At 33.1% G+C, this 14,338-nt stretch overlaps 1 protein-coding gene across 11 annotated transcripts in view; it reads right to left on the bottom strand.

The window, feature by feature from the left end:
* DGKB (diacylglycerol kinase beta) overlaps positions 1-14,338 on the bottom strand; it is an 812,604-nt gene that overhangs the window by 309,505 nt on the left and 488,761 nt on the right. For all 11 annotated transcript variants that reach the window (XM_064380347.1, XM_064380346.1, XM_064380345.1 and 8 more), the window contains one exon: positions 11,247-11,311. In XM_064380347.1, the coding sequence (XP_064236417.1) occupies positions 11,247-11,311 (65 nt within the window). The remainder of the gene's footprint in view (positions 1-11,246; positions 11,312-14,338) is intronic.

The raw sequence follows: 14,338 nt of genomic DNA, 5'->3' as shown, positions 1-14,338 counted from the left end.
ATTAATAAGGATGGTGTTTACATAGAGAAGCCAGACGGATTCAGCTTGATGACTTGTAGTCACTGTCTCTTATTTTGGCCAGTCAAGCTACCAACGTTCCTGTCTAGAGAGTGATGTGGAGTTGTGCTTGTCGAAGCACAGTTCTTGGACTATGTCCATCGGAATTTCTGGAGATCACTGTCAAAAATGAAAATTTCTGGACTATATATTGAACCAATTAAACCAAAGCATAAAAGGACAGAAAGTTGTATATACATATATCATATTTATATTTATGTGTTCTTATATGTTATTTATATAACCATTATATATTTATATAAGCTAATTATCATAAATATATTTATATAATTATTTTGTTTACTATTTTAAAATATTTTATTATATAAATATTTATATAATTATTAAATATATTATTGATACAAAATTGCTAAAAGTTTTCTAAAAGAGATTTTAAGTGTTAATTCCACAAAAGTATATGAGGTGATGCATGTGTGAAATATGTTGATTTAGCCATCCCACAACATACACAAATATCAAAGAATCCTGTTGTATATCATAAATAAAACTGATAGTTTTAATAAAAATACATAAAATATATAGACAAATGTAGACATATATTATACATATATATACTTATACAAAACAAAAGATGTATCTTTATTTCTATATGATGTAATTATTATGCTGACTGAAGTTTGGGAACTATGGCTTTACATATCCCAATGTGAAAACATTCTGCAGAAAATACAAACTTCAAAACGCTGCACAGATGAGAATGTTACTTTTCAAAGAGCAACGTTTGTGAGTGAAGCATTTTTTTTAAAAAATCAGACATTCAAGGTTAATATTTCAGAATTCACTTTGTTCAGTCAGAGAACAATGTTGAACATTTTCTCATAACTACCTGTATTCCAAAAGGACGGCATGAGTAACTAAAGCTTACGTGGAGGGAGAAGCAAAGCAGAGAGTCTAATTAGTTCCAATTAGCCATGCCAGGGGATTACTTTCTAGGTAAGATTACCTTATAATGAGGTGATTAACCTCTTTGGAAAAAGTTCAAGCCAGGCTTACCTTCTACTTAATATGTCCTGTAAAGAAGTGTTACAAGCAGGGTCCTCAAAATTGTTCCCTAGGATAATTTCCACCAAGACTCAATTGATTCTATTCCAGAAGAACCAAAAAGCAATTTTATTGTATTATTGATAACAGTGAATCCTAACACATCTAGATATTAGAAATTAAGTATTTAAATTTCATATCGAATTAACTAAATTATACGGCACTAACTTTGTTTATACTAAGAAAATAGCAATTGAACTCTAGTCAATTCCAAATGCAGACCTATCGGCAATCTATGAACATCAAATTGGAAGAAAATTCTATCATTGATATCGGTTAAGGTCACAGGCTTATTTCAAAAAGTAGACTGTCCATTGTCTAATTAGTTTAGAGGATCCCTCCTGTCTCCAGAACACAATTGGATTTTGTTGCAGTTAAAGAGACTGATGCTAACCTAGGTGACAGGCACAAGCACAAGGGAGCAGAAGCTTCAGTGTTTTCACCATGAAACACTAGATAAATTGAGGACAGAGTTTTTGGAAACAATAGATTTAACTGTTGTCCAAGCATATCTGTAGTTTCTTCTCTTTAAACTAAATTGATAGTTTATTTATTATGGACTAGTTAAAATTTTATTAAATAATATCTCTGTAATATATCTGTTCCATATATATTGTTGTCAGATTATAAGGAACAAGAAATAATTTACTTCGTGCTTTAATTTAACATGTTTTTCCCAAAAGTTTGCATGTAGGCATAGAAGCTGTAGCAATGAGTAGAGTTTTCTTTTTCTAAAAGTGATTTTTTTACTGTTTGCTACTCTTCCCGGTAAGAAAATGCTTAAACTTGGATTACACTTGTGATCTTGTGGACATCTCTGAATTAATTTCTGTTACTTTACAAATCTTGTTTCTCTATTTGTTATTCTGGAAGTATTTGTATGTGTGTGTATATAAAATTTTTGCATAACCCACATACAAATTCATGTAAAGTAATAATACAAACCCTAGGAATGGAAAGGCAAAATCAAAGGGAAAATATTTAAAATATGTGCATGGAAATGATAATAATAAAATGTAAATGTCTTACAAACAGAAACTAGAAATAAATATGTCTGTTTTATTTAAATTAGAGAATATATAATCAACCCTTACTTCAGCATGTACGTTACAGCTCAATGGTCACCTGAATTTGTGAGACCCAGGAAATATTCTTCCCTTTGTACAGTTACAAAGTAGAATTTTTCTCTGGGTTATATTCTTCTGCAGTGCTTATCATCATCTAAGATCTCTCTGTAACCACAAGTTCCATTTCCTCATTTGCTTTAGATTGTAAAAATCTAGCATTTAGCTGAATGTCCATCGCGTAAACAGGGCTCTTTAGTAAATGTTTGCAGGAAAAATAACCAAATCAATAGCAGATAAACAGTATTCTATCCAAGCTTCAGAAGCTTTATTAATATTTTTGCTTTATTTGCCACTCCACTGCAGTGGCAACAGTAAAAAATGAACTGGAGAATAAAAAATTTGGTGTAAAAGAAGAAAGGAAGTGAGAAGCAAAAATGGAAGGGAGAAGAGTTAGTAACTCTCTTCTTGATTCATCCTCTAGTCCTCACTTACTCTATTCCGAAGAGTCATCTTACAAATACGCTTTTGAACAACCTGGATACAAGTAAATGTCCTGGTTTTATTAATGGTACCAGGAAATGATGCAGGAAGCTTCAGGTGAATTGAAGCCCCTTGCTTAAGAACACACACAGTGCTGACTCATTTGATCATTCTTATTTCTACCTGCTCAGATCCAACAAAATATTTAAACAAGTCTCAACATACAAATAAAAATATATGAATCGAGGAGCATAGTAAACTATTTTAAAAGATTTACATTAGAAATACACACATAGAAGAGCACACGTAATTATCAGATTTATATAAATCTGGTAACATGAAAACTCAGCAAATATATATGTGTATATATAGCTTAACAAATGTATATAAATATATGCATCACAAATACATATATGTATACACATATATAAATCTATACGTTTACCTATTTATACACTATATGGTTTATTGGCAAACAATAATTTAGTCATATGGAAAAACTGGCCTCGTCATAATGCTTACACACACACATTTCAAAGATTTCATTTAAATAATATAGCAAACTATTCTAAGTTAGAATGAAAAATGAGTATATTTCTTCTTTAAAAACACATCAGTTAGTACACAGAAACTGAAGATGTAAAAGTGCTTTAAGACATGAAACTCTCATGAAGATATAATTCTGTTCAAAAGGTCCTTACACAACACCACTATTTCTAATAAAATTGATTTTATTCAAAACACTAAAAATGACAAATATTTAACTTATGATATCAGTAGTACTATTTACCTAGTTGGCTTATAAAAGATGGTAACATATACACAAGGTAGAAGTGTGCCTTAAAACATAATAATTTACATTGTTAAATAGAAAAAAGTTCACTATACAATAATGAAGTTGTCTTAAATTAGGCAAAAGTGAGGCCAAATACCTGAGTGATGACATTGTGATAGACGTCATTCTTTCTTTACTTTCACTGTTTTTAATAGATTGCGAATGTCAGTAATTTAAAAATCAATCATACTCCTAAAATAAGTGTAATTCCTAAAAGTTTAAAGTGAGAGAAAATGTGAATTCCTACAAATGTGATTCTACAAAGACATGTGTTAAAAGCCTTCAGAGGAAAATAAATACAAATATCTTCTATATTCTATTTGCTATCTCATACCTGACTCAAAAATACATGTAAGATACACATATAAGAGAATATGTCATGAAATTCACTGGATGCCAATTTTCAATTGGTTTTTATTAAATGTACATTAAAAATTCTTACAGAAAATGAAGAAAATTATAAATATGAATATATCATCAGAATATATCATCATGATGTAAGACAGAATTTGAATTGCTTTGGAACTTCAAAAATTATTCTGTTGAATTCACAGAAACAATTTCTCAATGGTAATTTACATGGTAAGTAAAAATATTTGGCTCTGATATAGCATTTTTCTCTCACTACTGAACTATTTTATTTTAAACTTATTATATTCTAGACCTTTAGTTGTATTTTTTGTGTCTAGATAACAAATGTGAATTTTGTGTTCTATTACTCCAGTCTGTGGGCTTTTCTTTGTCTCTAAAGCAAAATAGAAAGTTAAAAAATATACAGGTTTGATTTTTCTATTCTTAGAAATGATAATTTTCCATATATAATGAAGTGTATATCTACATATACATACATATACATACATATATGTATAAGGAGAGTGATATTTTATATTTAGTCTTCAGTTCAATACCATCAACCAGTAAATAATAATAGGTTGATAATTGCATACGGCTGACCTGTAAAGTTGATAATAAGAAGCACAATAATATAAGTAATCTTGTATTATTTATTTGCCAGACACAATGCTCAGGGATTTATGCTGAAGAATTTTTCTTTATTTTGCACTGCTGGTTCTTTGAGGTTAGGTACAAAAAGGCTGAGCAAACTAAAAGCTATTAATACCTGGAAACAATTATGTAGAATTAAGACTTACTCTACATATCAGAATTCAATCTTTATTGCATTTTGCGTACTATAAAAACATAAACTACAAAAGTAGTAAGATATATAGAAAAATTTATAGAAGATAAATATACCATGAAATAATAAATAACTTAAAGGATAAATATCTATTGAGTGCACAATACGTTCCACGAACTACGTAGTTACTAAAGCCCAAGAGAGAAAAAGCAGAAGTAGTACAGACATAAATCACAAACTTCTGACCAGGGGGCTGAGAAACTATCTTTGTTTCTTTCCAAAATTAGAGACCAGATACTTTTAAATAAGCAGAGTGAACTTAAACAGTATTATTGTGATCACTGGCCATGAGAGCTTACTAGCTGATTTCTTTTAGTTTATTCTAGTAAAATGGTTTAAGCTGTCATATATTAAGAATTTGAATTAATTCATCGAAATCATGCTATAACTACAATTTTAAGAAATCTTTATAAGACTGCCTGATATGGTATGCCTGTGTCCCCATCAAATCTCATCTTGAATTTCCACATGTTATTGAACGGACCCAGTGGGAGGTAATTGAATCATGGAGGTAGGTCTTTCCAGTGCTGTTCTGACAATAATGAATAAGTCTCATGAGATCTGTTGGTTTTATAAGGGGGAGGTTCCCTGCATAAGCTCTCTCTCTCTCTTCCTGCCACCATCCATGTAAGATGTGACTTGCTCCTCCTTGCCTTCCTCTGTGATTGTGAGGCCTTCTCACCCATGTGGAACTGTAATTCCAATAAAACTTTCTTTTGTAAATTGCCCAGTCTCTGGTATGTCTATCAGCAGCATGAAAATGGACCAATACAGTAAATTGGTACCAGTAGAACGGAGCACTGCTGAAAAGATACCCAAAAATGTGAGAAAAAATTTGTAAATGGGTAACAGGCAGAGGTTGGAACACTTTGCAGGGCTCAGAAGAAGACAGGAAAATGTGGGAAAGTTTGGAGCTCTCTAGATACTTGTTGAATGGCTTTGACCAAAATGCTGATAATGATATGGACAATGAAATTGAAGCTGAGGTGGTCTCAGATGCAGATGAGGAACTGGTTGGGAATTGATGCAAAGTGACTTGCTATGTTTTAGCAAAGACACTGGTAGCATTTTGCCCCAGCCCTAGAGACTTGTGGAACTTTGAACTTGAGAGAGATAATTTAGGGTATCTGGTGGAAGAAATTTCTAAGCAGTAAAGCATTCAAGAGATGACCTGAGTGCTGTTAAAGGCATTCAGTTTTATCTGGGAAGTAGAGCTTAAAAGTTTGGAAAATCCACAGCCTGACAATGGGATAGAAAAGAAAATTCTATTTTCTGCGGAGAAATTCAAGCAGGCTGCAGAAATTTGCATAAGTAATGAAGAGTCAAATATTAATCCCCAAGACAATGGTGAAAATGTCTCCAGCGCATGTCAGAGACCTTTGCAGCAGGCCCTCCCATCACAGGCCCAGAGGCCTAAGAGGAAAAAATGGTTTTGTGGACTTGGCGCAAGGTCCTTGTGCTGTGTACAGGCTAGTGTATCCTAGCTGCTCCAGCGTGGTTGAAAGGGGCCAACATAGAGCTCAGGCCATGACTTCAGATGGCACAAGCCTCGAGCCTTGTCAGCTCCCACATGGTGTTGAGCCTTCTCAGGCACAGAAGTCAAGAATTAGGGTTTTGGAAACTCTGCCTAGATTTCAAAGGATGTACGAAAATGCCTGGATACCCAGGCAGAAGTTTGCTGCAGGGGCAGGACTCTCATAAAGAGCCTCTGTTAGGGCAATGAGGAAGGGAAATATGGGGTCAGAGCACCCACGCAGCATCCCCACTGGGGCACTGTCATGAAATTCACTGGATGTCATAGTGGAGCTATGGGAAGAGGACCATCTTCCTCCAGACCCCAGAATGGTAGATCGACCAACAGCTTGCACCATGCACCTATAAAAGCTGCAGACGCTCAATGCCAGCCTGTGAAAGCAGCCAGGAGGGGGGCTATATACTGCAAAACCACAGCTACAGAGCCGATCAAGGTCATGGAAGCCTACCTCTTACATCAGTGTAACATAGATGTGAGACATGGAGTCAAAAGGAGATCATTTTGAGACTTTAAGATTTGACTGCCCCACTGGATTTTGCACTTGCATGGGGCCTGTAGCCCCTTTGTTTTAGCCAATGTCTCCCATTTGGAATGGCTGTATTTACCCAATGTCTGTACTTCCATTGTATCTAGGCAGTAATTAATTTGCTTTTGATTTTATAGGCTTACAGGCAAAAGGGACTTGCCTTGACTCAGATGAGACTTTGGACTGTGGACTTTTGAGTTAATGCTGAAATGAATTAAGACTTTGGGAGACTGTAGGGTAGGCATGATTGGTTTTGAAATATGAGTACATGAGATTTGGGAGATGCCATGGGCAGAATGATATGGTTTGGTCATGTTCCCACCCAAATCTCATCTTGAATGCCCATGTGTTGTGGGAGGCACCTGGTGAGTGGTAATTGAATCATGGTGGCAGGTCTTTCCCCTGCTATTTTCATGATTGTAAGTCCCATGACATCTGTTGGTTCTAAAAGGGGGACTTTCCCTGCACCAGCTCGCTCTCTCTTTTCCTGCCCCCACCCACATAAGATGTGACTTGGTCCTCCTTGCCTTCCTCCATGATTGTGGGGCCTTCTCAGCCATGTGGAACTGTTAAATCCAATAAAGCTTTCTTTTGTAAATTACCCAGTCTCAGGTATGTCTTTATCAGCAGTGTGAAACAGACTAATATACCACCAATACTTTTCCTATAATGGGTTCCATTTTGCATATCACTTGCAAGTTCCTTTTAATGTTACATAGTTTTACACATGGAATTCAACACTGCTTTGCATGCTTTTCTAAAATCATTAAATACCTTTATAATTGACATTTTAAATGCTTCTTATTTTGGTGTGGTAATAAATAATAATATCTTTTTTTCAAAAAAGGAAGGTCATCTAATACCATGAGAAATATTAAGTATGTGAATTATGAATGTAAATATGTTTGTGAATACTAATTGTCAATTTATATAAATATTTTAAAACTAATATTATGCAATAAATAGTTTAGATTCTAGTTGCATAATACTTTAAAGATTTTTTTTTTCTTGAGTCTGAAGGGCAGAAGGATTTCATTCAAATTCAGTTTGATGGAAGAATATCTTAAAGTTTAGAAAGTTAAACAGCATGCTTTCTTTTAACAGTTAACTTAGATTTATGTAGAAATTTGGAAGGAATATGATATAAACCTTTCAACTAGCACTCTCTTAAGCACCGGAAAAAATCATTACCTTTCCCATTTCTTTCAATTTCTGTCGTAAGAAGCATAGAGAACAGAACTATATATTTTGGTAATTAATTTCCTTAAGATAATGTTAGAAACATCATGTTCTTTAAAATATAAATGAATTTCAAGGTGAGCATGCTGGAGGATAATATTAATGGCATGTGATTTATTGTGACAAGAGATCTGATCTGAAATTGCATTATTAGGAGTACTTAAAAAATCCATTTGCAAATTCCTGAAAATATGAAAGTGTGCTATGGCTGAGCCCATCTCAGTGTTGAAATCTGAAATATCTGCCATTGTAAGTAGGAAATTGCTTGTGTACAATATGTCTTCCTCATAGAAATTCATCAGAAGACATTCATATCCTGAATATATTGCACTATGGTTTAGGGAATTAACTAAATGCTTGGAATTATTAATGTAGACTTAATATGCAAATGTATAGATTGAAACATACATGTCTAATTGACTTGGTAATACATGGAATTCTGTGGCTGACCATTATCTTAAAAAATATTTGGCCAGTAATACATTGAACATCTACTACATACCTAATACTTGAACTCACAATAGAAACGTGTGACTTTCTGTCATTTTGGAGGGTATTTTCTATGTTATCTCCAGCAAGAGTCCGTATAAGTTATTTATAAGCAAGATTTACTCATGATTGAAATTTACAAAGATGTTTTAATAAGGTTAGGTTTACATTTTATAAAAAACATTGCCGTTTACAAACATATTGTTGTAAATGGAATCTAATCACATATTGAGCAGTGAGGAATTTGTAAATTAGTAGAGCTATTGATAATAAAAAATTAAATAGATATGTGAATAATAGAAGTCTTTATTATTAAGAAGACTTAAAATTATTCTGCAGAAAGAAATTCATTAGCCTCTGACACTTGAGAGAGGATAATAAATATTGGCATTCTTATATATAGGTTGTCAAATTTGATTAGCACATAAATGTATTGATGTACCTTTCTATACACTTAATTGTCCCTGCCATCCTCTCCCTCACCACAATTCTCTCCTTTTTCTGTTGCTATGACTCTCCTTTTCTCTGTCTTTCCCTCTCTCTTCAGTAAGTATAGGACAGTAATGCCTTATAAACTGTAAACATTTTATTCTTTGTATATTTCTTAAAGCGTTTCATGAACTTTTTAATTTTAAACTCTCGAAGAGGTACACTCCATGTGGTATTATTGAAACACAGCTTTTGCTTTTTGCTTGAAACCTATTTTAATATATGAATATAAACTTCATGAATATAACATAAATAATATATACAAATATAAATATGAATGCTTCATAGAATGACATATGGGAAAGCATAGGCTACTCTATCTTAGAATATGTTTTGTGCACATTAATAAGTATATTCATTTCCAGGATATTCCAGGTGTATAATCAAGTGCAGAAATGTATACAGTGCATATGATACCACTGTTATGTCAATTTATTTTTATATGTGTTTCATGAACTGAAACTAAATCTTGTAAAATAAAAATGTCTATTCTAGGTACAAGGAAAACTTATAGGTGCAAAATTTTAATTAGATTACTTGGATTTAATTTTGAAATGCACCTGTAGCAAAATTCAAATGGTACAATAAAGAAAAATTCAGTTGTCACCACAGCCACTTTGTTTCCCTCTCCAGAAGCAACCAGAGTTATAAAGTGTGTGTGAATTATTCTGAAAAAATATGTACACGTATATATCTATATATGCATTTATTTCATTTTCTTTATAATAAAAAGTATTATTTTTTTCTGAACTATGAGGAAAAACATGAATCATAAGGTCATGATTTATTTGTAGGGTAAAAAACAAATCAAGGCAATACCAAACAAGGTACCAGATTGCATTTTTAGTTACTAAAACATCTTTTTTTTTTTTTTTTCTGAGACAGAGTCTTGCCTTGTCATCCAGGTTGGAGTACAATGACGAGATCATGGCTCAATGCAACCTCCACCTCCCGGGTTCAAATAATTCTCCTTCCTCAGCTTCCCACATAGCTGGAATTACAGGTGCCCACCATCACACCCACCTAATTTTTGTATTTTTAGTAGAGACAAGGTTTCTCCACATTGACTAGACTGGTCTCGAACTCCTGACCTCTTAATCTGCCCACTTTGGCCTCCCGATGTGCTGGGATTACAGGCATGAGCCACTACACTCAGCCTACTAAAAACATCTTAATAGGGAAATTTAATAGCAAATGGCCTCACTAATTATGAAATACTTGCTGTGATGATTTATGTATAAAATAGTACACTCAGGTCTATCATTTAGAAAACTAAAAAACTATTTTGAAAGAGTTTTAACAGAATTTATCGTGAACCTACATGCGAGAAAATTTTATCAATGTACTCGTGCACGACAAAATTGAAACAAATCTAAGAACGTCCAGGGGCAGTTATCTAATAAATAGTCTGTAACATTTATGGCAAGATGTCAGCCAAATGCAAAGACAACAAAGCCCCTGGCTTTGAATATTAATAGACAAAGCCACTTAAATATCTATACAGAAATGTCAGTTATGATTTTGTAACTTTGCGAGCTGAATACAGTGGAAATGAGTAAAACTGAAGCAAAAGATCATTCACTTCTGCCCTACTTTTTTAGGACAGTGAGGTAAAGAGAGCTGTATTTCCTTCTAGTAATGGGGACGATACAGAACAAGGCTTTCCCTATTTCCCTGAGTAACTGCGAAGGTCAATGTCTACATTTTTGAGGGAAAAAAAATGCTTGCCTATTGCTCTTATGAGGAAAGTAATTTTGTTAGTCAAGGCTTTCCTCCTTGAAGAAACATCTCTAAGAAATATTATACTCACATTGCTATTATTAAAGTTTCTATTGCATTTAGTTGAGGCCAATTTAAGGCTGATAGTTCAAAGATACATAATCCCCATGTAATACACACTTAGCACGATCAAATCAGAACCCTTTGTTTTTCCTTGGGATTAATGTTGAGTGCTGTTCATAGAAGTCGTGAAAACTTCCAGTGTGTCTTAAACCTATAAATTCCATCTTTTACTTGAAATTTTTCTTATACAGCACATGAGAATGAAACAGATGACCCACTGCACTTCTCATTATAGTTGCATCACAACCCAGGAAAAATTTCATTCATTTATCCTGTCAACTTAATATTTACACACATACACATACACACACATGAGCACACAAAGCCTCATTAAGACACTATATTATAAAATGTTCTATACCATCTAGTGATCTTTTTATGGCAAAATTCAGCAACCGTATCTATGATTTCATCTCCTGTCACCTTACCTACTGTTGAATTTCTCTGGGTGTTTTTCTCTCATGATGTGGAATCTGTGTGCAATGGAGGCATCCTAAGGGGAGAAAAAAGAAAACAAAAACAGGACAGTTTATGATCCTATTATCTTATGATAATATAGACTAAAATTAAAAAATTACATTTTAAAATGAACTGTACAATATTATTGCCAAGATGATTATGGGAAATTAGGCAAAAATGTATGATTCATATACATTCTTACAAAAGTGATTTATATAATAATTTCACAGTTGGTTATGTGTTACACTTACATCTAAGATGGTTATTACTATTTAATTTATATATATCCTGTAATGACTGGCTTTGGCCTCATGTTCAATGTATGTTAAAGATAGCACATATGAACGTAAATGTCAAATAGTAACTGAAAATATTGTTAAACAAGAGTTAGAAGGAAGGCCTGAGTGGAGAAATGATCATTACAGAAGCTTCTAATTATTTGAGATTAATTATGGTTAAAAAGATAGTGTGAGGGCCCATGTCTAGTAAAGTTAAGTACAATACTTCAGATTTTGCTTAGGGTGTCTTGATGTGTAATTAAGAAATGTTTGTACCACAAACAACTTTCTGGCGTATCTCATGGTAACAGAAAAAAACAGCAAAGAGAAACATTTAGTTTTGGGAAATTTGTGACAAATACAATTTGTCTTTGAGACCCCGAGTGCAGCAGTTCTGATCCTAATGGATGTTTCTTACTTTTAGCAAATACAGAATTTTTCCATGAGACAGAAATAATACTCAATGCGTGAGGACTGTTGAAATACTGTTATCCAAGCTTTTCAAGCACAGACTGCTCCAACTGACTCTAAACAATTATCTCCGTTATTCCAAGTGTGGAGATATTTTCCCATTCTTCATCCACACATGATTAATCACTCAAATGAGAAACTAATATATTTACCATTCATCTCAATAGAAAAGGGCTATTGTTGACATTCACTGTTAATTTTGTTTCATAGTGGAGATAAAAGAAAAAGAAAACCAAATGCAAGAAAATAAAGAAGTTGTGTATTTCAGAGAATCTTGAAAACACTAATCAAGGATTAAAAGTCTAATGAATGGAATGAAAGGCTAATGTGCTTACTCATGCATAACAAAGCATGAGGCACAAAAAGAGAGGGACCAATGCCCACTGCAGATGGCAGAGAGTTGCAGGATAGAGCTAACTGGAATTTTTTTTCTGTGTAAACATTTGACACCATGAAATATGTCAAGTAATTGAATTAAACCATGAATGAAAATCACCCAGACATATACATAAAGACGTATAGAAGCAATGCTTATAATAAAGGTTACAAAAATTCCCCTCTATGGTTTAATATTTAAGATGTTATTTTGCTATATAAACATGGCCAACTTCTTGGTTTGCCAGGAAGTACAAATATCAAGATGGTTCACTTTTATTGTTCCAATGATAACTCTCAAATCTAGTCACAAAGTTCCTTTTTATAAATTTAATTCTATTAAGTCATAAATATATTATACTTGAGAATATGAAGTTGTCTTATTGTGGTATGAGATTACAGAAAAAACATCTGAACTGGGCTATTTATATGTGGCATAATCACCCATTAATTTTAAAAAGCATTTATTTTTACTTTATCCCTAATCTGGTACAAAATCAATTTGGAATACCTTCCAATTAAATGCATACATTTAGCAGACTAGTTAAACAAAAGCAAAGGAATATGAATCAAACACTAAGAATGAATGATCAATATTGCTTTCCATAGAGAGAATATCAATGAATTTACTTCTGCTTGAATTATTTGTTTCTACTAAGTTGGGGAGACTGAGACTTTTAAAAATAGATTGTGTACTACAATTTTCTTTACAAGTGTATATTTTTGTAATAACAAATCTCTCCCTTTTCAAAACAACATAAACAGAACAGAGAAAGGGAGAAAGGAGAAAAGAGAGGAGGGAGAAGAAGAGAGGAGAAAGATATCAAAAGACTATTTAAGTAGACCAGACTATAATTGGGTAAACTCCTAGAAACACAGGACTGCACAAAGATAAAACGAATATTAGCTTATCTATCTTCAAGATCCTTGGGCAATGCATCATTTAGTTAAAAGGGGGAAAAATAAAAATTAGTGTCAAACACTAGCAGGTTTTTCCTTGTGTTGAATAGGTTCCACCATCAAAAGAGAGCTGGCACTGCTGACTACAGGATTGCTAAGGAACAATGACAGCAGGTGTTCATTTGGATGAGAATTCAGACCCAATTCACATGGGACCCCGTCCCTTTGGCATAACCCCAAGGGGCTTGAGAGAGTACTGCCAAAATCTGCAACATTATCCAGCAGTTATTTTTCAAGGGACACTAAAGGTTCTCTAAAGACAGACCAAATAAGAAACAGCTAAAATGGCATTTTAAAATAAATTTTACCATTTCTGTCTAGAGGCATTAGTGTTTTTAGACAACAGAAATAAATCAGAATTACTTCCGCTCCCTAGAATGCAGAAACTATGACTTCAGACTTTCCACTTCCATGCCTTGTGACTTTAAACAAATTATTTATTTATTGAGAATCACAGCTTCCTAATCTTTAAAAGAAGATACTGATATCCCTTCAAAGTACCTTGGTGGACATTTAATGAGATCATTCTGTATAGCAATTGGAACAATATTTTGTATAGTGGAGATTTTCATACATCTTATATGCAAACCAGAATTTTCTTAAAGTTAAAAGGGAATGCTAAACATGGTTAAATGGCATATTTTTGAAACATGTTTTTACAGACGCAAGTTGCTTTTTATTATTTCCTTAACCTATATAGGTTAAGCTATATAGCCATATAGCTTTATTTTTAATTAATTAAAAAATCATATCTAAGAAGTAAAATCAATTTTATTAAAGTAAAACAAATTTAAACCTCGTGTGTTAGTCAAACATCCAAAAAGTAATTAGCAACTTTTCTTGCTACATTTACATACATATCAGTATATACAAATACATGTATATCAAAGAATCAGCTTATCAGCCATATCTGTCTCCAATACTTGATCACTAGCATTTTTCTGAAATGTGTTTTTCATCAGTATTATCTTTTATTC

This window comes from Aotus nancymaae, unplaced genomic scaffold, assembly GCF_030222135.1.
Source record: "Aotus nancymaae isolate 86718 unplaced genomic scaffold, 86718_ANA_hifiasm-v0.15.2.pri h1tg000025l, whole genome shotgun sequence".
In the NCBI taxonomy this organism is placed as follows: Eukaryota; Metazoa; Chordata; class Mammalia; order Primates; family Aotidae; genus Aotus; species Aotus nancymaae.
The sequence above is the reverse complement of the archived record's forward strand: the minus strand, read 5'-3'. Positions and strand labels throughout refer to the sequence as shown.